At 36.4% G+C, this 23,925-nt stretch overlaps 1 protein-coding gene and 1 long non-coding RNA gene across 2 annotated transcripts; both read left to right on the top strand.

Moving 5' to 3' along the window:
• Positions 1 to 251: 251 nt before the first annotated feature.
• On the top strand, positions 252 to 15,376 carry LOC112588639 (O-acyltransferase like protein-like). Its single transcript, XM_025299282.1, has 10 exons — positions 252 to 522; positions 1,463 to 1,722; positions 3,788 to 4,008; positions 4,068 to 4,344; positions 4,471 to 4,631; positions 11,913 to 12,078; positions 12,158 to 12,354; positions 12,502 to 12,640; positions 14,269 to 14,461; positions 15,240 to 15,376. Exons 1-10 carry the CDS (start codon positions 252 to 254, stop codon positions 15,374 to 15,376), a joined length of 2,022 nt encoding a protein of 673 aa, XP_025155067.1.
• Positions 15,370 to 16,845, top strand: LOC112588641 (uncharacterized). Its single transcript, XR_003112978.1, has 3 exons — positions 15,370 to 15,380; positions 16,566 to 16,699; positions 16,791 to 16,845. It is a non-coding gene; the product is annotated as an uncharacterized LOC112588641 (long non-coding RNA).
• The last annotated feature ends 7,080 nt before the right edge of the window (positions 16,846 to 23,925 follow it).

The raw sequence follows: 23,925 nt of genomic DNA, 5'->3' as shown, positions 1-23,925 counted from the left end.
AAACACAAAATCATTTTGTTCCACGATAATGCTCGACTACATATTACAAAACCAGTTTAAGATACGTTGTCGGCATTCCAAATAATTATATACGCAACTAAGCAATTACGCAACTACGCAACTAAGCAACTTTTTAATAATCTTCAAGCTATTGATGATAAATGATATATTAATGGAGTCGATTATTTTTATATAACAGACAAGTTTATCTTCCAAGAAACTGAATTCATTTCAGTTTTATGTCAACGAATATGTCTATTCGAGACAGTACGACTTCTACCTCCACGATGTGTAGACAAAGAGTAGTTTATTACACCATAGTGGTCCTATTATTAAAAATAACCTATTCCTATGTTTTGGCTGAACAAAATCACTTAATTCCAGAACAATGGGCATTAGAAGGCATGCCCTTTATATCAATTATTTTTGCAACGTCGGAATATTTGCCGGCTGGGCCATGCAAGGAAGACACACGGAGATTTTTGCATGACCTACTTAAAGGTTCACTATGGGCTACGCAAAGTAAGTTTATGTAAATTATAATATGTTTTGCAAGTTAAAACTCTAGAAAAATGCAATGGTATTTGGTATTTAATGTATGTAATGGTATTTATATAATACGATAATATATACGAATACGAATAACGGTAAGAAACAAATCTGACAAGAAAAAGACACTTCACGTGAAACAATGTTTGAAACAAAAGTTATAGGGTTCAATGTAGCCATGGTCAATAGTACTATTTCTAATTTTTGGTATTATTTTTTAAACTATACGTCAATTAGCTTTGTTTGTAAAATAACGTGTGGAAAGTACCAATATCAATGTTAAAACTGAATTAAAACATGAAAAGATTCAAATTTATTTAATTCATATAAGTTCTAATAAATCAATTTACTTTAGTGTTCCGAGTGCTCAACTTGTGCACATTATTGACATAAGACCGTGAATATTAATGCGTAAATATTTTGTAAATACAATTTAAAAATCGTATTCCCCGATAGCCAAATCTAGCAGATATTACGCTGTGTCTGCTGTTTTGTCGACAAATTAGCAGCAAAATGTTTATCAGCAATGCTCATCTGCTAGTAAAGTATGATGACACATTAACGGCAGAAATTCAGTCAGGATCTGACATTCTGTAATTTAAAGTATTTAAAGTATTCCATTTAAAGTATTTAAATGGAATGTATTGCAAACATGCTCGATTTCTATCTCGCCTATCTGCTAACAAGTTATATTAGAACACACTATGTCAGCACACGATTTTCATATAGACACAGATGACTATTGATTTGCCATATTATTCTGACCGTATCTACTGCCAACCTGACGTCAAAATTTCTAACATTTTACTTATTAAATTGATATTGATATATTTTGCATTCTACATGTGTGTGTGTGTGTGTGTATGTGTATGCTCACATATATCTTTCGATATTCTGTTAAATTCTACTTTAGTGTTCGATTCTTCTACAAAATATCCGGATGGTATATTCTACGGACATACAAGACATCTAGGAAATTTTGATGAATGTTATAACATACAAGTTAATATCACAGAAGAGGGTACTGATGTTCATGAAATTAATGGAAAATATTGCTTAATCGATATTATATATAAGAAGAAGCAAACTGTATCAGTCCAACAAAAATCATCAGAAACAAAATACATGAACAATTCCTTAGACTTAACCAATTCTTTTTGGAAAGTATTAGAGGTATGTTTGTAACGTTCAACAAATTTTATAATAAAGAAATTCAAGTTACGCGGAGATTCACCTGATGAAACAACATTATTGTAGGATACTTATATAATTACTTCAGTATATTGACATTTATATAATTACTTCAGTATATTGACATAATGTAATTATAAATTACACACTTTAAGAATAATTATTATATTCAAATTTTAATATATTTTGAAAATATTATATATATTTTAAACGATTCAGATGATGTAAGATGTGTGGATGATACAAGAATCATAAAATCAAAGATTATATTGGTAACATACATAGTGTCCTATTATGATATTCAAATTAAATATCTGAATCTAAACGGGTGAATTAAAATACTCGCGAAACATCTAACGGAAGAGATTTAATGTAATGATATTTATATAATACGATAATGTAAGAAACAAATCTGATAAGAAAAAGATACTTCACGTGAAACAATGTTTGAAACAAAAGTTATAGGATTCAATGCAGCCATGATCAGTAATACTATTAGGTCAATCGGAAAGTTCCGTCCGTTTTCTTGCAAAACGTATGACTTTATTTAAGAAACAAAATGAAAAAGTACATCAATCAAAGTATTGTTCATCATTAGCAATGACTTTTTCCCATCTTTCGGTCAGCAAGCGAATTCCGCAGCGAAAGAATGACTCATCTTTGGAGGCTATCCAGTCAGAGACCCAGTTTTCGACGTTTTCATAAGAATTGAAGCATTTCTCAGCAAGTGCGTGTGCTATCGACCGAAACAAGTGGTAGTCGGAAGGGGCACAGTCTGGTGAATAAGCCGCATGGGGTAACACTTCCTAGCGAAGTGCTTCTAACGTTTCCTTGACAGATTTTGTGACGTGAAGTCGAGCGTTGTCATGAAGCAAAATCACTTTATGCTGTCTCGTTTCATATTCTCGTCGTTTTCCGTGCAATGCTCGGCTCAAATGGATCATTTATTTTCTGTAGAGATCCCCTGTGACTGTTTGACCACTTTTCAACAGCTCATGGTACATAAGGGCACACCCTTCTGATCCCACCAAATACAGAGCATTGCCTTCTTTCCGTGGATATTCCGCTTTGGCTTCGATGTTGAGAGTTGGCAGAGATCGCAAGTAGTTTTTCGACGTTTGGGTTTGTCAAAATAAATCCATTTTTCATCCCCAGTGATGATACGATGTGAAAACCCCTTTCTTTGTTGCCTAGCAAGCAGAATTTCGCCATTCGCCTTGGTTTTTCGCCTTTCAACGTCTCTAGGCTTCAGTTCATATGGGACCCATTTTCCTTCCTTGTAAACCTTTCCTAAGGCTTTCAAACGATCGGAAATGACAGATTGAGCACAATTTAATGCTTTTGCAAGTTGCTTTTGCGTTTGACATGGGTCTTCGTCCACCAATGCCTGCAATTCTTCGTCTTCGAATACTTTTGATCGTCCAGAACGCTCTTTGTCCTCTACATCAAAATCATGAATTTTAAAGCGTCGAAACCATTCTTTGCATGTTTTATCGGTAGGAGCATTATCACCATAAACTTCTATAAGCATTCGATGAGCTTCAGCTGCAGTTTTCCTCCAATTGAAGCAAAAGATTAATACTTCGCGCAAATGACGCTTATTTGGCTCAAATTTCGACATTTTCGAGTGGACAACAATGTTATTCATGCAAACGTATGCTTTTATGTACTGAATGTTATTGACAGATGTCAAAACAAACTATTAAGCTTCGTTTAGACATTAACAGACAGGTTAACGACAGTTCTAGCTATAGCTACTTGTCGCTAAACGGAGGGAACTTTCCGATTTACCTAATATTTTTAATTTTTATTTTAAATGGACAACTGGAATTCCAGATCGCAAATCGAATTTCTTAATTACAATTTAATACCTTCAGTCGCAAAATTGAATGTTTAATTTAAATTGAAAAAGAAAAAAGTTGAACATCATGTAAACATCGCTATGTCGCATAATTTTACCTTTTCTCCATTGTAATAAACGTTTTGCTTACGGCATATCGCTCTAGGAATTAAATGATTACTTACTTATTAATACTTTTGCACTTAGCAATTGGAAGGTCACCCATATCGTATACGCAGAAATCGTTTACAATTGGCTTTGTGTGTACCGGCGACCTGCAGTGCGGAAAATATAGAAACAGCCTTGAAAATATCTTTAAAAGGACTTGGAACAAGTAAAAATATTGAGTTGCAGACAAGTGTGCAACCTAATTCTTGTCATACAGTCAAAGAAGGGCCAAAGTTTACTCTTGGTGCCGGAGTTTACTGGTAAATTTTATTCGCATCACAAATGTGAAAAAAATATTGTACTTTAAATAATTTTTCAGTGTTGTACTTGTCGCTTTGCTGAGTCTGGTCATAATCAGCACTTGGTACGACCGTACGCCAAGTGGAGATGGAAATAATATGTCTGTAATACGAAATATCATGCTACACTTTTCTGCTCGGAGAAATTATGAAAAAATTTTCAACGTAAATTATACACATACAGGGCTTGACTCTATATATTTTATACGGTTTTTTATTATCAGTTTGACGGTTTATATGCATAATGTAATACAATATATATTTATTCCCATTATTAATGTAGTTGATATAGAAGAGGTATGTATTACTATTAAACACATGTGTATTAAAATTAACATGTGCAGTTATGTATTAATAATCTCTTTCTTGACATTTGACAATTATGTGTAACACGATATTTTTCATCTTAATGCTTGCTTTCAGATATACAAAATACCTTTGATTACATTAATAGTGAACGCTACAGTCACAATAAACATAATGTTCGCCTTGAGCGGCGTTCTACACGCATTTCAATTATTGAAAGACTTGGATCAAAATAAACAATTAAAATTTGTTAAAAATGTCGCATTGAGATACATGAGGTATGTACGTACACAAAGTATTCTATTTTAAGCTTCAGTCAAATATTTCGGAAGGTATGCAATGTTTCGAAAGCAAATGCTAGACGAAAGTAATAAAGCTTGCAAGGTGTATTTCATCCATTACGGTCGTTCAAAATTTTATTAAATTCATTATGTTTAAGTATTTTAGTGTTCTCAGCCGTTTCCAAATAGAATTCTATAATTCTTTCTCCCTCCTCTCTCTCTCTCTCTCTTTATCTCTCTCTCTCTCTTACCCTCTCTCTCTCTCTCTCTCTCTCTCTCTCTCTCTCTTTCTCTCTCTCCCTCTCGGTATATTATTATAGGTATAAAAGTTAATTTCAGTTTTAAAAATTCCAATGCAAAGCGAAGTGGATGCCATCGGTACGTGGCATGGAGCACGTAAAAGTAACTCCAAAGACGTGAGGCATAACATCACATGACGTCACGTCTATGTCATAAAAGAGGATATCATCATAATCACGACTCAAATATTCATTAATTATACAGGGTGTTTGATAGCTGATCATGCAGACGAAAGTTGGAGATAGATTGGCTGTAGCCGAGAAGAAAAGTCATGTACCATAATGTCAAATTGGCAATAGTTACCGAGTTATTAATTAAAACATGTGAGCCAACGAGCACGTAGAGAGCGGAGGGCGGCCGTAGTAAGCACGTAGACATTTGTTACAGGCGGAGTCAGCGAGTTGTGGTGTAGCAAGCGCGCGCGGTGAGGAGCAACGTAAGCGACAAGAGGCGATCGCGCGCGACGAGGAGCGAGCGAGCTTTTTCTTTATAGCTTTTTCCTTATAGCTCGTTCACTCCTCGTCGTTCGCGCTCGCTCGCTCTTCGTCGCGCTCGCTCGCCTCTTGTCGTTCGCGCTCGCTCGCTCCTCGTCGCGCGCGTTCGCCTCTTGTTGTTTGCGTTGCCTCTCGCCGCGCGCGCTTGCCTACCGTTACTCGCTGATTCCGCCTACACCAAATGTCTACATGCTTACCGCGGCCGCCCAGCGCTCTCTACGCGCTCGTTGGCTCACATGTTTTAATTAATAACTCGATAACTATTGCCAATTTGACATTATGGTACATGATTTTTCTTCTCGGCTACACCCAATCTATCTCCAACTTTCGTCTGCACGATCACCTATCAAACACCCTGTAAATTAAAATTTTATGTATCAAATTATTCTCTCCGTTATTGAATCAATATCTGATGTTTACCAAAAGCATTACTGAGCCATTATTAACGTTGATTAAACCACTATTGACTTAAACCACTACCAAACGTCAAAGTACATCTATCGACATCGATTACAAAGCCCCACAAAGAAAAAGTAGTCGATCCCAGAGACCAAACCATCCTATTCTTATGTACCATATTTTGGTTCGCTGAACACGAATCCGAGGTCAATTTTCCCCATCACATCCTGTTTTTTTAAACCTTAAAAAATGCTAAGAAATATCCAAAATCGTCTATTTGCTGCCTAAAAGGTAGACACGGGATTGATAATGAGTGCTAAAGCTATATTCCATTCTACTGTAACGTTTTTGAGACGCTGAAAAAATATTGTAATAGATTTATAGATCTAGGATTTTTTTTAACAAAAAAAAATCGCCCAAAAGTCGTCAAAATGACATTCATTTGTTCAGATCTCATTCACAAAGTCTTTGAAAAGCAAATAAACAAACAGGTGGATCAAACTTGATCTTTTTTGTATTGTAAAATATATTTACAAAAAAAGAACATTTTTATTATTTTTTTTTTTATGATAACGTACTCTCTTATTTTCAAAAGATCTGTGAAGTGGATTTCTTTTATGTTTTACTCCTTTTCGTTCATACTCTCTTTTCAACATCCAACAGAAGTCAGCCTTCATGATCACGTCCCATCGTCCTTGATATCTTCGCTCCATTTCTTTAATATCTTGGTGGAAACGTTCACCCTGCTCTTCACTGTAATGTGCTGAAATCTCTGGAAATTGATTTACGTGAGAATGCAAGAAATGCATCTTCAGGTTCATCAGGTATCCCAACTTATCGAAGTTGTCAATCACATCAGAGACTACTTGTTTATAGTTCTCGCTCTTGTGGTTACCTAAGAAGTTCTCAACAACTCCTTGAAAGCCAAGCCACGCCGACTTTTCAATGTTAGTCATCGTTGTAACAAAGATCTGGTCCCTCAACATTTTTCTATTTGCGGTCCATCAAAAACGCCTTCCTTCAATTTTGCATCGGTCATCTGTGGGAATTGTTTCCCCAAATATTCGAAGCATTTTCCATCTTTATCCAGGACATTTACAAATTGCTTCATGAGATCAAGCTTAATATGAAAAGGTGGAAGCAATATTTTTTTAGGGTCAACCAGCGGTTCTGCAATGATGTTATTTTTACCTGATTCAAACGATGCCCTTTTCGGCCATTTATGACGTGTATAGTGTTTGGCACGATCTCTACTGTCCCACAAGCATAAGTAGTAAGGTGTCTTTATAAAGCCTGATTGTTGTCCCAATATCATCCCTAGAACTTTAATATCTCCGCAAATTTGCCACTTGTGCGCTGAGTAATTAATTTTTTCAAGAACTAATTTGAAATTGCTGTACTCCTCTTTTAACTGCGTTGAATGTGCTACAGGTATTGGTGCATATATGTTGGTGTTATGAAGAAAAATGAACTAAAGCCAGGCATATACAAAGACGAAAATTGGAGACTATTTATTGATTCATTGAGACGAAGTTTAAAAGCTGTTCTTCTTCATGACACCAACGTATTATGTGTGTGAATTAATTTGGTCCGTTTTTACTTCCAAAAAAAGATTTTAGTATGAAAAAACATGAAAAAGTACACTAATAAAAATATTTCCCATCGCTTGCTATTATTTTTTCCCATCTGCCTGACGGTTGTTGCATTCCGTGACGGAAAAACGACTCGTGTTTCAAAACGATACATTGATTGAGCCATTACCCTATTTCTTTATAATTGTTGAAGTGCTGGTCCGAAAGCCCATGTGCCATCGATCTGAACAAGTGATAATCGGATGGAGCAATGTCTGGTGAATACGGCGGGTGAAGTAAAACGTCCCAGCCAAGTACTTCCAAGGTGGCTTTTACAATCTTTCCAACATGTGGCCGAGCGTTATCGTGCTGGAAGATCACTTTGTCGTGTCTCTTTGCATATTCCGGCCGCTTATTCTTCAATACGTTGTTTAAACGGATCAATTGTTGTTGATAAAGTTCGGCAGTGCCATTATGGTTTGGCTCTGTTTTAATAGTTCATGATATACTGCACCCTTGTAGTCCCACCATATACAGAGCATTACTTTCTTGCCGTGAATATTCCGCTTTGGTATCGATGTGGATAGTTTTCCTGGGTCGCTAATGGATTTCCTTCGTTTGAAATTATCGAAATATATCCACTTTTCGTCTCCAGTCACAATACGATGCAAAACATTTTTTCTTTTTTACTTGATAAGCAAGATTTCAGACATGGCTTTCGCCTCTCGATGTCTCTTTCTTTCAGTTCGTATGGCACCCATCTTCCTTCTTTGTAAATCTTTCCCATGGCTGCCAAACACACAGAAATTATTGATCGATCAACACTCAACAATCGCGCGAGCTCATGTTGCGATTGACACGGATCTTCATCGATTAGCGCCTACAATTTCTCCTCCTCAATCTTCTTCGACTGACCTGGACGTCATCAACTCACCTGGTTTGTCATCAACACTGAAATCATCACTTTTGAAACGTCGAAACCATTCTTTTGATCTGATGATTTATCGGTGGAAGCACTTTCCCCATAAACTCCTACAAGCATTCGATGAGCTTCAGCGGCTGTTTTCTTCAAATGAAAACAGAAAATGAGAACTTCCCGGAAGTGATGCTTTTTTAGCTCGAATTTCGACATTTTCGAACCAGATAAACACGATGTTATTGTTACAAATCCAAACATTTATCAACTGAATATTATTGACAGATATCAAAACTAAAAAATAAAGCCTTTTGTAGACATTAGAGGTTAGAAAATTATTGGGTGAGTGCAAAAGTTCGTGCGGAGTTTCAATAGATGGAGTTATAAGCGTCGTAAAGTGTTGTCATTAATACTTCCATCTACATATTATATAACGTTGGAAAGGTGACGTCTTCAGCTGTTATTAAAAAAAAATCATTTGTTTTCATACAAACTGCTTCGACAAATATCACTTTAAAAATGAGTATCGATAAGGTGCATTTACGGCATGTTATGCTTTACGAGTTTCGGAAGGGAATAAACGTTGCCGCAGCCGTAAAAAACATTCAGGATGTTTATCAGGATGAAACACCAGCTAAACGAACTGTGGAAAAATGGTTTGCTAAATTTCGGCGCGGAGAATTTAACCTTGAAGACGAGCCACGCTCTGGTCGACCTTCTGACATTGATGACGATGTTTTGCGTACTTTAGTGCTCAATAATCCGCGAATTTCAACAGAAGAAGTTGCTACAGCACTAAACGTTGACCGATCAACCGCTTTTCGGTGTTTAAAAAAGATGGGATTCGATTTGAAGCTTGATATATGGGTGCCCCATTTGCTGACCGAGAAGAACAAAATCAAGCGAATTTCTGCAGCCGTTTCTTTACTCGGGCGACTCAATAACGAGTCGTTTTTGGATCGACTAGTGACGGGCGATGAGAAATGGATCCTCTACAACAATGTTCAGCGCAAACGGACATGGAAACAATCAGGTGAGCATGGTGACGCAATGCCAAAGGCCAGTTTGCACCCGATGAAGGTGATGCTCTCTGTTTGGTGGGATTGCAAGGGCATAATCTATTTCGAGCTTCTCCCCGCTGGCGAAACGATTGATTCGGACAAGTACTGTCGCCAATTAACCAATCTGAATCGAGAAATAAAAGAGAAACGTCTGATTTTGTCAAATCGCAAGGGAGTCGTCTTTCATCACGACAACGCCAGACCACACGTTTCGAAAAAGACGCTGCGCAAACTGAAGAGCCTGAAATGGGATGTCTTAACGCATCCACCGTATTCTCCTGATATCGCACCATCTGACTATCACTTGTTCCGGTCATTGCAAAATTATTTAAATGGAAAAAACTTTGACTCTTTGGAGGCCTTAAAAACCGGCGTCTGTTCGTTCTTCGAATCTAAACCGTGCAGTTTTTATGATCGAGGCATCCGTATGCTGCCAGAACGTTGGGAAAAGATTATAGAAAACGATGGAGAATATATCATTGATTGAATAAAGATTTTTGTTTGCCTAATCACTGTGTGACTTTTATTCACAAACTCCACACGAACTTTTGCACTCACCCAATACATAGTACAGCAATTGACCGCCAGATAAACCGAATTAATTCATACACCTAATATATGCATCAATATCTGTAGCACACTCAACGCAGTTAAAAAAGAAGTACAGTAATCTCAAACTAGTTCTTGAAAAAATTAATTATTCAGTCCACAAGTGGCAAATTTGCGGAGATATTAAAATTCTAGGGATGATATTGGGACAACAATCAGGCTTTATAAAGACACCTTGCTACTTATGCTTGTGGGACAGTAGAGATCGTGCCAAGCACTATACACGTCATAAATGGCCGAAAAAGACATCGTTTGAATCAGGTAAAAATAACATCATTGTAGAACCACTGGTTGAGCCTAAAAAAATATTGCTTCCACCTCTTCATATTAAGCTTGGTCTCATGAAGCAATTTGTGAATGCCCTGGATAAAGATGGGAAATGTTTCAAATATTTGGCGAAACAATTTCCACAGATGACCGATGCAAAATTGAAGGAAAGCGTTTTTGATGGACCGCAAATTAAAAAAATGTTGAGGGACCAGATCTTTGTTACAACACTGACCAACACTGAAAAGTCGGCGTGACTTGGCTTTCAAGGAGTTGTTGAAAACTTCTTAGGTAACCATAAGAGCGAAAACTATAAACAAGTAGTCTCTGATATGGTTGACAACTTCGATAAGTTGGGATGCCTGATGAACCTGAAGTTGCATTTCTTGCATTCTCGTATAAATCAATTTCCAGAGATTTTAGGACATTACAGTGAAGAACAGGGTGAACGTTTCCATCAAGATATTACAGAAATGGAGCGAAGATATCGAGGACGATAGGACGTGAACCTGATGGCTGACTTATGTTGGATGTTGAAAAGAGATTATGAACGAAAAGGAATAAAACGTAAAAGAAATCCACAGATTTTTTGAAAAATAAGAGAGTACGTTATCATAAAAAAGAATAATAAAAATGTTCTTTTTTTTAAATATACAAAGAAGATCGAGTTTGATCTACCTGTTTGTTTATTTGCTTTTCAAAGACTTTGTGAATGAGATCTAAACAAATGAATGTAATTTTGACGACTTTTGGGCGATTATTTTATGTTAAATAAATCCTAGATCTATAAATCTATCACAATATTTTTTCAGTGTCCCAAAAAACATTACGGTAGAATGGAATATAGCTTTAGCACTCGTTACCAATCCCGTGTCTATCTTTTAGGCAGCAAATAGACCTTTTTGGATATTTTTTGGCTTTTTTCAAAGTTAAAAAAAACAGGATGTGATGGGGAAAAACTGACCTCGGATTCGTGTTTAGCGATCCAAAATATATAAGAATAGGGTGGTATGGTCTCTAGGATCGATCACTTTTTTTTTGTGGGGCTGTCCTATAGTTTAATAGTTGTTCAATATACGTTCAATGTTTATATTCACCACTTGCGAGCGGAACAAAACAATTGCGTTTTTTTAGTATGGTGTATTCTTTATCAATAAATGACATAGACGAATTATAGCAGAGAATACAAAATGTCTGTTAAATAGTTGGAACAAATCCGGAAAAGAGTTTGCAATTCTATGATACGAAGATATAAAGCGTGTGTAGAAATAGGCGTGTGTAGGAAATCTTTTGTAAACTTTGTAAACACCAGAAACGAGTAGATCACTTGCTTTAGTTAAATTAAATACTTCTTTATAACTCCGGCAATATTAATTTTTCAACCCATATTTATTAGAATCTTTTTCTCATTTTTTGTAAATATTATTTCTCCTTAAAGTCATGAACCCTTTTTTTTAGATATCTAGTATATGAGAATAGGACTCTATATGTACATGCCCAGATAGGACAAGAAATCATGACATCAAAATGACGTCAAAATGATGAGGAAAACTCATTTTTCATTCGGTTATTCTCTCATTATTTTGATGTCATTTTGATTTCATCATGATTTTCTGTTCTTCCTGGGTATGTGCCCACGTAACACATATGATTATTTACAGGTTAATACCGTTATATGCTACAATAATTGGCTTCTACATTTGGATCTTTCCACTACTGGGATCCGGACCATTTTGGAATCATGTGGTCGAAGAATGCGCTCATTGTGCAAAAAATTGGTGGATAAATCTCTTGTACATTCACAATTACGTCGCAGTTTCGGAATTCGTAATGAAATTGTGTTTATATCAATCCGAATAATCTCCAAAAAAATATCAATTAACGTGTAATTGACATGTAATTTCAGTGCATCACCCACAGCTGGTATTTAGCAGCAGACTTTCAACTTTTTGTTTGCAGTCAATTTATAATATATGCATTTTGGTGTATGCCGCGCAACATAGGGTATCCTTTTCTCGGGATATTAACATTAATAAGTTGCACTGTATCTTTTGTTGCCACTTACCTATACGATGCATCTTCCATCCTACGATTTACACCATAGTAAGTAATTTCTAATATTGATGCGCGTGTATAATTTTACTCCTAATTAGGCCGTATGCTAAGATTATCTTATTTAATTAGATAGAGGAACAAATACAAATGAACAGAGTTCATCAACCTTAATAAATTACTCATTTTGTTTTATAGCATAACAAAATTAGCAGATCTACCAGAATTCAAGGCATATTATATCAAAACACATATGTCTGCTACTGGATACCTTGTTGGTATAATAGCTGGTGCAATACTTCACGATCACAAAGGCAGTTCGTGGCGTTTGTCTAAGGTAGGTGAATATGTATTGTAATTTTAGCTGACTTTCATACCATTCTCACGAATGAGAGAAGAAAATGAGACACGAATGTAAAAATTACGCCTAAATAAAATATATCTTCATAAATAGCACTTGTTACAAACAAGTTTATTTTTTAAGTGCTTTTGTATTAGTCTTGTTTAAATATCGAGCACCCTTGCACCTTTTTTAAATGTAGATAATTCCACGTATATATTAGTTTTTGTAATGTAATGTAATGTGTCTCTTAATTGATATCCTAAATTTAAACGATACTATCATTTACATGCAAAAAGAAAAGTAAGGTTTAGGAGACAATGTTGACTAGCTAGATTTTCATTAGTAATTATAACCTGTGAAAACACTCATACAGCACAAAAGTTACAGCAACATTGCAATATTGTTGCAATGTTGCAGTAATGTTGCTGCAACTTTTTGTGGTGTATGGACAGCTAAACACTATTGTCAGCTTGTACCACCAGGTACAAGTAACAATGCCTCTCTCTGTAGTCGCCGTGCGCTCGGGATAACACTAGAGATGTCGCTTCCGAACGACATCTCTCAACGTTATCTGGGGAGGGGAGAGTGTCGTGAGCGTGGAGCGTCAGATAGCTCAGTGGTCTAGAGCAGTCGCCCGGCAAGCGAAAGACCCGGGTTCGATTCCCGGTCTAGCGACTACCACTGAGCTATCTGACGCTCCACGCTCACGACACTCTCCCCTCCCCAGATAACGTTGAGAGATGTCGTTCGGAAGCGACATCTCTAGTGCTATCCCGAGCGCACGGCGACTACAGAGAGAGGCATTGTTACTTGTACCTAGTGGTACAAGCTGACAGTCTCTCAAAGTCAAAGGTTGCTATCCTTTTAAGACCTGCTGTCCATGTATGCCGGCCTCCACCGTTGCCCCTCCTTATCCGGTGCAAATAATAGAAATAAGCCCCGGGGTCGACGCCATATTTTGGCTGCCCCCGGGCGCTTGGACACGTTTTGCAACGCCGCCGAAGGGGGATCCACCATGAAAGAAGGAGGGCGTACTAGGTGGCGACGGGACGCCGTGCGTTCGGGACCTGCATCTCATTTTTCGTTCCGAGGAGAGAAAAATATCGAGAGCGCGGTAGTCACTAAACCGGGAATCGAACCCGGGTCTTTCGCTTGCCGGGCGACTGCTCTAGACCACTGAGCTATCTGACGCTCCACGCTCACGACACTCTCCCCTCCCCAGATAACGTTGAGAGATGTCGTTCGGAAGCGACATCTCTAGTGCTATCCCGAGCGCACGGCGACTACAGAGAGAGGCATTGTTACTTGTACCTAGTGGTACAAGCTGACAGTCTCTCAAAGTCAAAGGTTGCTATCCTTTTAAGACCTGCTGTCCATGTATGCCGGCCTCCACCGTTGCCCCTCCTTATCCGGTGCAAATAATAGAAATAAGCCCCGGGGTCGACGCCATATTTTGGCTGCCCCCGGGCGCTTGGACACGTTTTGCAACGCGCCGAAGGGGGATCCACCATGAAAGAAAGAGCTTTCCAATTTAAATTTTAACGAAAAATAACGGTACATTAGTAAGTACCAATTGGAAAACATTATGTATGTACATAATTTATATTATATTACGTTTTCAGTTCTGGTCAAACATCTTGGTTTGTCCGATGCCTGTGGTTTTATATGTCGCCATCCAATATTGGGCGCATAAATTTTTTATATTGAGCAAACTGAATCTGTTGGAAGAAGCAATTTTTGCATTTTTCCAAAGGCTTATTCCCGCCTTATGCACATGTTCTATAATAGTTTTGTCATCCATCGGCACTCAATCAAGTATGATATACACATTGTAAAATGTTTGATGTTTATTTTAAGTTACGATTTACACTATCGTCAAAAGATTTAAGAAACACGAGACAAATTATTGTTTCTGTATATTAGTAATGATAATACTAGCTTGTCTTACGAGTAGAATTACCGGAGGAGTTCGTCAAGAAAAAAGTAGACTGAGTATGCAAAACATATAAAAAGAAAGTCATCCAAATTTCGGGTAGCTAAAAAAAGTTCACAAGTTTCGAGTAGCTAAAAAAGATTATAATTTTCCTTAAATATCTCAAAAAATATTAGGCAAATAAAAAAATATTTCAGACAAAAGTTATTTAAATTAATTGGTAGAAAAAGATGGTATAATAAAAAATTGGGGTTTCCATTTAAGAGAAATAATGATCAGTGAATATTACGAAAGTAGTGCTATTTGTAAACAATATAGTATAGTTATTTTATGTCCCCTTGAGATCATACAACTTTCGTTCGAAACATTTTTGCTGAAAATGTTTCATTGAAGAATTATCGAAGAATTATGCGTTTTTTTTAATGGGACACCCTGTATATGTTACCGGCAAGATATGGCAATTTCAGGTTTATATTATAATCAAATAGTTTGAACTTGGTCTAATTTATTTTATTTTCAAAGGAAATGTTAATTATACATCAATATTTATCTTTCCTACAGCTACTTTGGTAATTACTACCGTTATATTATTATGTCGGTTGTAAAATGTCAAAATTATTCCGGATTCCGCTATTATATCTCCTATGTTTCATCTCACAGAATTTTACCACCGTTTCTTTACATCTCGTTGGATACAGCCATTAGCAAATTTAACTTATGGAGTTTACATAGTAATTTTATATTTCTTACATCTGACATGGAACAAACAAAAACTGCAAAAACGTTTAGCTTTTTAAATCAGTAAGTATGAAAAATTAATATACATATACAATTCTTCTAATTACCTTTAGAAATAAAATTGAGAACATGCAGGGCGTATCACAGAACCGTAAGAGTTAATATCTATTGCACTCCAGATAGAAAAAAAATGGTGTAAGGAAAAGTTGAATAGTTTAATAAGCACTATTTTCTTATTTGTGCAATAATAAATCAGAAAGATGTAATTCTATTTTTATTTTAAATAGAACTTCTCAAATTTTTTGTACAAGTTGATTCCTTAAAATATCTTGCACAAAAAAATAGTAGAGTAAGATGACTAGAAAATGAGTAGTTAATGATATATTTCAGATTTATTAAAGTAAATGTTCGAACGTTCCATTATCATACAACAAACATTTGGCATCAAAGGTCTGTAGGGATATTACGGACATTGTTTGTAAATACGTATTTATAAACAATGTCTGTAATATCCCTCTAGACCTTTGATGTCAAATGTTTATACTTTAATAAATTTCAAATATCTCATTAACTATATACTTACTTTTTGGCCATCTGTTGGTCCAACGTCCCTATGTTTTTACGCAGAATATTTTAAGGAATCAATTTATATAAAAAAATTAAGAAAGCTGTATTTAAAACAAAAATTTTCTGGTGCATTATTGTGTCAACAAAAAAAATTGATTTCATTAGAAAATAAATGCTCATTAAGCCTCTCATTCAACTTTCCTTTGCACCATTTTTTCTACTGCCCAAAGTGTAATAGATATTAACTGTTACATATCGTCGTACATCAATACTGACAAATGTTTGTTGTGTAATGGTAGAATGTTCGAATATTTATTTTAATAAATCTGAAATATCTGAAATCTGGAATATCTCATTAATTACCCATTTTACGGTTGTCTTACCCTATTATATACATTTTTATGCAGAATATTTTAAAGAATCGACTTACAACAAAAAAATCGCAATGGTTCTGTTTGAAATAAAATGCAGTTGTATTTTTCTAATACATTATTGCATCAACAACAAATTGACTTCATAAGAAAATAGTATTCAATTAAGCCATTCAACTTTCCTTTATATCATTTTCTCTACTATCTAAAGTGCATTAGATGTTAACTGTTACAGTTCTATGAAATACTCTATATATCATGCATTATTAATAGTTTGTCTATTTATTATATGTAATAATTTTTTATCTAGATATTGGAAACCATTCCGGTGCTGCTACTTTCTTACATAATTTCTTTACTTCTTGCAATATGCATCGAGATGCCATTCAGAAGTTTAACAAAATGGTTATTCCTTAAAAACAACACACCTAACATAAATGGAAGGTACTTTAATAATAAATTTCTTTTGTACGTATGAAACTAATAAGAGTAAGTACGTATAAAAGTATATATAAACTAATAATTTTTTTTCTAGGATACTCGGGAACAAAGTAATAAAAATGGAATAATTATGTTATGTCTAGATTTTGCCAAGACGAAAAATTGGGGGAAGCACGATTATCTTTCATGATCCAAGTTTTCTTGTAAATGCGAGTCGATCAAGCGCGCGCGGCGCGACACGACGCCGAGTACATATGAAACAAAAGCGACCGTGGTAGCTTTTCCGGAATTTCGGAGGATCGATTGGTCTTCCGAGTCAAATATTCAAGCATGGAAATTATAATCAACAATCCGATGACATTTTTCTTATATAATGTCTATCTTACGCATAATTTGCAACAAGCCCGATCAAGATTGGTGCAGGAAATAAAGAGATCTCGAAATTTCGTCAACAAAAAGATCCTTTTCTTTCGCTAAGAATTTTAAGATATCAGATCTCACATATACGCACACAAGCAAAGCGAGTTTCTCCATCGAGCTGCGTTTGCATTGCCACGTGATGTCAGCTTCAGATTACACGTATATGCACGGACACAAGTAATGCGAGTTTATTATCAAATGTGTTTGCAACATACAGGTTGAAATAAAATAAGCATTTGCATACTCTGCGTTCGCTTTAGATGCGTACGCATTTATGTTTATCTAAGCGTCAATTTGCTATTTCTTATTAGCTCATTATACAGGATGGGAGTGTGATAAGTTTACAAACCGAAATTGAGATAGATTGGTTAAGACAAAACATAAAAAGTTCCATACCATTTTTGCGAGATTCGCAATAATTATCGGAGTTATTAATGACAAAAATCTGAGGAGTGAGAGTGCGCGCCGGCGTTAAAAATGGTAGAAGCGTGCAGCTGGTATAGGCCGCAAGCGCGGCTCAATCGATTTCAGGAAACTTGTTGCCCGGTTGCGCGGCGAGGGGAAAGATAATGCGCTGCTATATTTCTGTTGTTTTATCTCGCCGGGACCTACGTCTCGCCGCACGCCGCCAACCAGTGTGGTCGAGGGGCCGCGTTGTGGCCTGAGTAGCTTGCAACGCTTCTCCAATCATCTATGTCGACGCGCTCCCATTCCCTCGATTCTGTCATTAAATAACTCGTAATTATTATTGAATGTCGCAAAACGGTATGGGAACTTTATGTTTGTTTAAAACCCAATCTATGCTTCACATTTCGGGTTTGTAAACTTATATAACCTCCCATCCTGTATCATTAATGAGCAATAAACGATAGAATGACGCTTAAGATAAATTAATCGTGACTCGTAAGCATCGTAAAGCGAACGCAGAGATAATGAAATGCTTATTTTTATTTCAACCTGTATGTTGCCAAAACATTTGATAATAAACTCGCATACTTGTGGTCCTGCATAGACGTGGTAATCTGAAGCTGACATCGCGTGGCATGCAATATGCAGCTTCATGAAACACAAACTCGATTTGCTTGTGTGCATATATGTGAAGATCTGAATTTTAAAAATTCTTCGCGAAAGTAAAAGACCTTTCTTGTAATGAGATTTCGAGATCTCTTTATTTCCTGCATTAATCTTGATCGGGCCTGTTGCAAATATATGTAAGAAAGACATTATATAGAAAAATGTTATCGGATTGTTGATTTAATTTCCATTGCTTGAGATATTTATACGGAAAAACCAATCGATCTCGAAATTCCGGAAAAGCAGCCACGGTCGTTTGTGTTTCATTGTACTCGGTCGTCGTGTCGCGCCCTGCGACCGCGGCGCTTGATCGACTCCCATTACAAGAAAAACTTGGATCACGAAAAATAATCGTGAGCCTTTCCCAATTGTTCGTCCTGTGGCGAAATGCAGACATTAACATAATCATTCCATTTTTATTACTTTTGTTCCCGGTATCCTAGAAAAAAAATTAATATTTTTATATGTACTTTTACACTACTATCTTATTAGTTTTATATGTACAAAAGAAAATTTATTATTAAAGTACCTCTCATTTATATTAGGTGTGTTGTTTTTAAGGAATAACCATTTTGTTAAAACTTTTAAATGGCTATCTCGAGATATTTTTGCAAAAGAAGGTAAAAAATCAAGGTAAGAAAGTAGCAGCACCGGAATGGTTTCCAATATCTAGATTAAAAAATTATACATTATAATAAAGACAAACTATTAATAATTGTCTATTGATATATTTACGAGTGTTCATAGAACTGTAACAGTTAACATCTAATGCACTTTAGATAGAGATGAAAATGTATAAAGGAAAGTGAATTGGCTTAATTGAATTACTATTTTCTTTATGGGAAGCAATTTGTTGTTGATGCAATATGTTATCAGAAAAATACAACTGCATTTCTATTTCAAAGCTAGACCATTGCCGATTTTTTTTTGTAAGTCGATTCTTTAAAATATTCTGCATAAAAATTATTAAGAGTGGTAAGACAACCTGTTAAAATGGTAATTAATGAGATATATTTCAGATTTCAGATATTTCAGATTGAAAATAAATATTCGAACAGTTCTACCATTACACAACAAAACATTGTCAGTATTTTGATTACGACGATATGTAAACAGGTTAAAAAATTTGCTAATTTTGGCAATGTTTTAGGGCCATAAAAGAAAAAATGAAAATTGGGGGGCAAAGAAAAGTGAATTGAGAGGCTTAATGAGCATTTATTTCTAATGTAAATTCAATTTTTTTGTTGACACAATAATTGGTTGTGACCAGAAACAATTGTTTGTTTAAAATACAGCTTTCTTAATTTTTATATAAATTGAATTCCTAAAATATTCTGCGTAAAAACATAGGGACGTTGGACCAAAGATGTGCCAAAAGTAAGTATATAGTAATGAAGAATTTGAAATTATTAAAGTATAAACATTGACATCAAAGGTCTAGAGGGATATTACAGACATTGTTATAACAATACGTAATTACAAACAAATGTCCGTATAATAGTCCTATAGACCTTTGATGCCAAATGTTTGTATGATGATAATGGAACGTTCGAAACTTTACTTAATAAATTCTGAAATATATCATTAACTACTCATTTTCTAGTCATTCTTATTTATTATTTTTTTGTGCAAGATATTTTAAGGATCAACTTGTAACAAAAAATTTAGAAGTTCTATTTAAAATAAAAATAGAATTACATCTTTCTATATTATTGCACAAATAAGAAAAAGTGCGATTAAACATTCCAACTTTTTCCTTACACCATTTTTTTACTATCTGGATGCAATAGATATTACTGCTTACGGTTCTGTGATACGCCGCTGCAGTTCTCAATTTTATTTCTAAGGTAATAAGAAGAGAATGTGTATATGTATATTAATTTTTTCATACGTTACTGATTTAAAAAACGCTAAACGTTTTTGCATTTTTGTCCCATGTCAGAATAAGGAAATATAAAATTACTATGTAAAACTCCATTAAGGTAAATTTGCGTAATGGCTGTATCCAACAGGTGTAAAGAACGTGGTAAAATTCGTGTGATTGATAATACCATAGGAGTATATAATAGCGGATATCGGAAATAATTTGACTTTTACAACCGACTATATATATATATAACGGTGAGAATTACCAAAGTAGCATAGGAAAGATAAAAATGAGTATATTAAACATCCGTCTTGAAAATAAATAAATTAGACCAAAGTTTCAAAACTATTTGATTTTATAATATAAACCTAATTGCATATCTTCCGGTAAACATATACAGGGTGTCCCCATTAAAAAAAACGCATTAATTCTTCGATAATTCTTCAATGAAACATTTTCAGCAAAAATGTTTGAAACGAAATTGTATATGATCTCAAGGAGGGACATAAAATAACTATACTATATTGTTTACAAATAAGCCACTACTTTCGTATATTCACTTGACATTATTTCTCTTAAATGGAAACACCCCAATTTTTTATTGATACCATCTTTTCTACCCAATAATTATAAATAACTTTTGTCTTGAAATATTTTTTTATTTGCCTAATATTTTTGAATATTTAAGCAGAAAATTATATCTTTTTTAGCCTACTCGAAACTTGTGAACTTTTTTAGCTACCCGATAATTTGGTGATGACTTTCTTTTTAATATGTTTGCATACTCAGTCTACTTTTTTCTTGACGAACTCCTCCGTAATTCTACTCTAAACAGCAGTATTACATTACTAATATACAGAAACAATAATTTGTCTCGTGTTTCTTAAATCTTTTTGACTGATAGTGTAAATCGTAACTTAAAATAAACATCAAACATTTACAATGTGTATATATTACTGATTGAGTGACGATGGATGACAAAACTATTATAGAACATGTGCATAAGGCGGGAATAAGCCTTGGAAAATGCAAAAATTGCTTCTTCCAAAACAGATTTCGTTTTGCTGCAATATAAAAATTTATGACGCCCAATATTGTGGATGGCGACATATAAAACCCAAGGCATCGGACCAAACCAAGATGTTTGACCAAACTGAAAACGAATAAATGTACAACATAATTTCCAATTACATAATAGTACGTTATTTCTTAAATGGAAAAGCTTCTTTCATGTACTGCCTTGCACGTCACCGAGCATAGGCGTCCGGCTTTTCTATTTATTTCCGGATGCACGGCGCAACTATCGTTGTACTCACACGTACTTGGAGGATGGTGGAGACGGACTGTCTGCGTGACGGCACCGCGTCTCCACTTGTCTTTACCTGGCAAGTAACTAACCCCATCTGTTCACGCGTGCAAAGATGACTAGAGGGATCGGCGTCGCGGAACGACTCATACATATTCCCGCTTCACCGGTATTTCGGTGGCTCGGGTCGAGCTGTAGTGCAGATCCGTCCTCTAGGCCGCTCGTCGCTTGGCGAAAGCATCCCGTGTTCGACCATACCTGGGCGTTCCGACTATCGTCCCTCGGTCGAAGTTCGCCGCTCGCGCAGGGAGCAACACCCACAATCAATGGCGACCGTCGCGGGCGACGCCCGCCCGTCGGCTTAGCCGTCCTTCTTCCTTTACGATCATCCCTTTCGTCTCATGCAGAATTCGCCACGCGAACGCTTACCGTCACAAAGGTGATTCGCAGCGAGTGCCGCATGAGGGTGTAGCTTCCGACTAAGAGCGTGGCGAACAGTGCAGCGTCAAAGCGGCCACTACGATTTGAGGACTCAGCTTGTCACTAGTACAACACCTCTTAGCGCACCTGTCACCCGCTCGGATAGCTAGATGCTCGACGACTCTCTAACTTATCTGAGGGGTCATGAGGAGCTCTACGCAGCAAGCCAGTCGCCGCGACGTTGATCCAGGGTGTTATGGTACCGACGTCCGATATTGCTGTCCGGACGAAAGTGCGTTGACGACGGCGTCGTCAGCGACTAGTAGCCCTTATCTGAATCGCCTCTTCGTGCCTGAGTTTGCCACGTGTGCCCAACTGCCCGGGGCAGCCAAAGTGCGTGAACCTCATTCGGGCTATCTTCTATTACTTTGCACCGTCGGAGCAACTGGCAGCCGATACTGCATCTCAAGCAGCGTACTCGCTAAAGGCGAGTCAGCAACCTTTACTTGAAGACTGTCAGTGACCACAGTGACAGATGACAAGCTCTCCGTAGTCGCCGGCCTCGGTAGCACTAGGGTTAGTGCTCTTCGGACCGACGATCCCACGTTATGAGAGTCTGCTGGGCGCAGATAGCTCGGTGCGCCAACCGATCGACCGGGTCTTTCGCCTTGTCCCGGGCGTACTGCTCTAGAGTCCACGAGCTTAATAGTCTGGACACTGCTCCACGCTCACACTCACTCTCCCGCTCCCGCAGATGACACATACTAGTGTAGGTGTCAGTTCGGAGAGACGACATCTCTAGTGTTAATCCGGACCGCACGGCGACTACAGAGAGAGGCATTTTCTTACTTGCTCGTATCTGGTAGTCGTACTCAAACCCAGCTGACACATAGTTTTAGGCTATCCAGTATATACACCCAAACAAGTTCAATGCACGATTCTAACCCGGATACTGCAACATTGCAACAAGTATTGCAATGTTCGCTGTACAACTTTGTGCTGGTATGCAGTGTTTTCACAGGTTATAATTAGCTAATGAAAATCAGCTAGTCCAACATTGTCTTCCTAAACCTTTACTTTTTTTTGCCATGTGTAAATGATAGTATCGTTTTAAATTTTAGGATATCAATCAAGAGAACCATTACCATTTACATTAAAAAACTAATATATACGTGTGAATTATCTAACATTTAAAAAAGGTGCAAGGGTGCTCGATTTAAACAAGACTAACAAAAAGCACTTTAAAAAATAAACTTGTTTGAACAAGTGCATATTTATGAAGTATATTTATATTTAGGTGGCGTAATTTTTCATTCGTGTCTCATTTTCTTCTCTCATTCGGTCGAGAATGGTTATGTAGAGAATGTCAGTCTAAAATTTACAACTAGCATATTACAGCGCTACTTAGACAAACGCACCACGAACTCCTTTGTGATTCGGAAGTATGACACCTAGCTATCTATACCACAAGGTAATCCTAGTAGCAGACAATGTGTTTTGAGCTATAATATCCTTGAATTCTCGTGAAGACTGCTAATTTGTTATGCTATAAAAACAAAATGAGTAATTTATTAAGGGTTGATGAAACTCTGTTCATTTGATTTGTTCCTCTATTAATTAAATAAGAAATCTGTAGCATACGGCCTAATTAGGAGTAAAATGATACACGCGCATCAATATTAGAAATTACTTACCTACATGGGTAAAACGTAGGATGGGAAGACTGCACTCGTATAGGATAGTGGGCAACAAAGATCTACAGTGCAAACTTATTAATGCTAATATCTCCCGGAGAAAAGGATACCCCTATGTTGCGCGGCGTACACCAAAATGGCACTATATTATAAATGACTGCAAACAAAAAGTGAAAGTCTGCTGGCTAAATACCAGCGTGTTGGTGGTGATGCACTGAATTACATGTCAATTTACCACGTTTAATTTGATATTTTTTGGGAATTATTCGGATTTGATATAAACACAATTTCATTACGAAATTCCGAAACTGCGACGTAATCTTGTTGGAATGTACAAAGATTTTCCACCCATTTTTGCACAATGAGCGCATTCCTTTCGAGCCACATGATTCCAAAAGGTCCGGATCCCAGTACGTGGAAGAGGATCCAAATGTAGAAGCCAATGATT

Source organism: Harpegnathos saltator, unplaced genomic scaffold, assembly GCF_003227715.2.
Source record: "Harpegnathos saltator strain DR-91 unplaced genomic scaffold, Hsal_v8.6 scaffold259, whole genome shotgun sequence".
NCBI lineage: Eukaryota > Metazoa > Arthropoda > Insecta > Hymenoptera > Formicidae > Harpegnathos > Harpegnathos saltator.
This window is presented reverse-complemented; position numbering and strand designations above follow the sequence as displayed.

Coding starts and splice junctions, on each gene's coding strand:
- LOC112588639 (XM_025299282.1), top strand. CDS start 252: ATGTCTATTCGAGACAGTACGACTTCTACCTCCACGATGTGTAGACAA. Junction 1,723..3,787: donor CTTTTTGGAAAGTATTAGAG/GTATGTTTGTAA, acceptor TTTTGCACTTAG/CAATTGGAAGGTCACCCATA. Junction 12,641..14,268: donor GTTCGTGGCGTTTGTCTAAG/GTAGGTGAATAT, acceptor TTACGTTTTCAG/TTCTGGTCAAACATCTTGGT.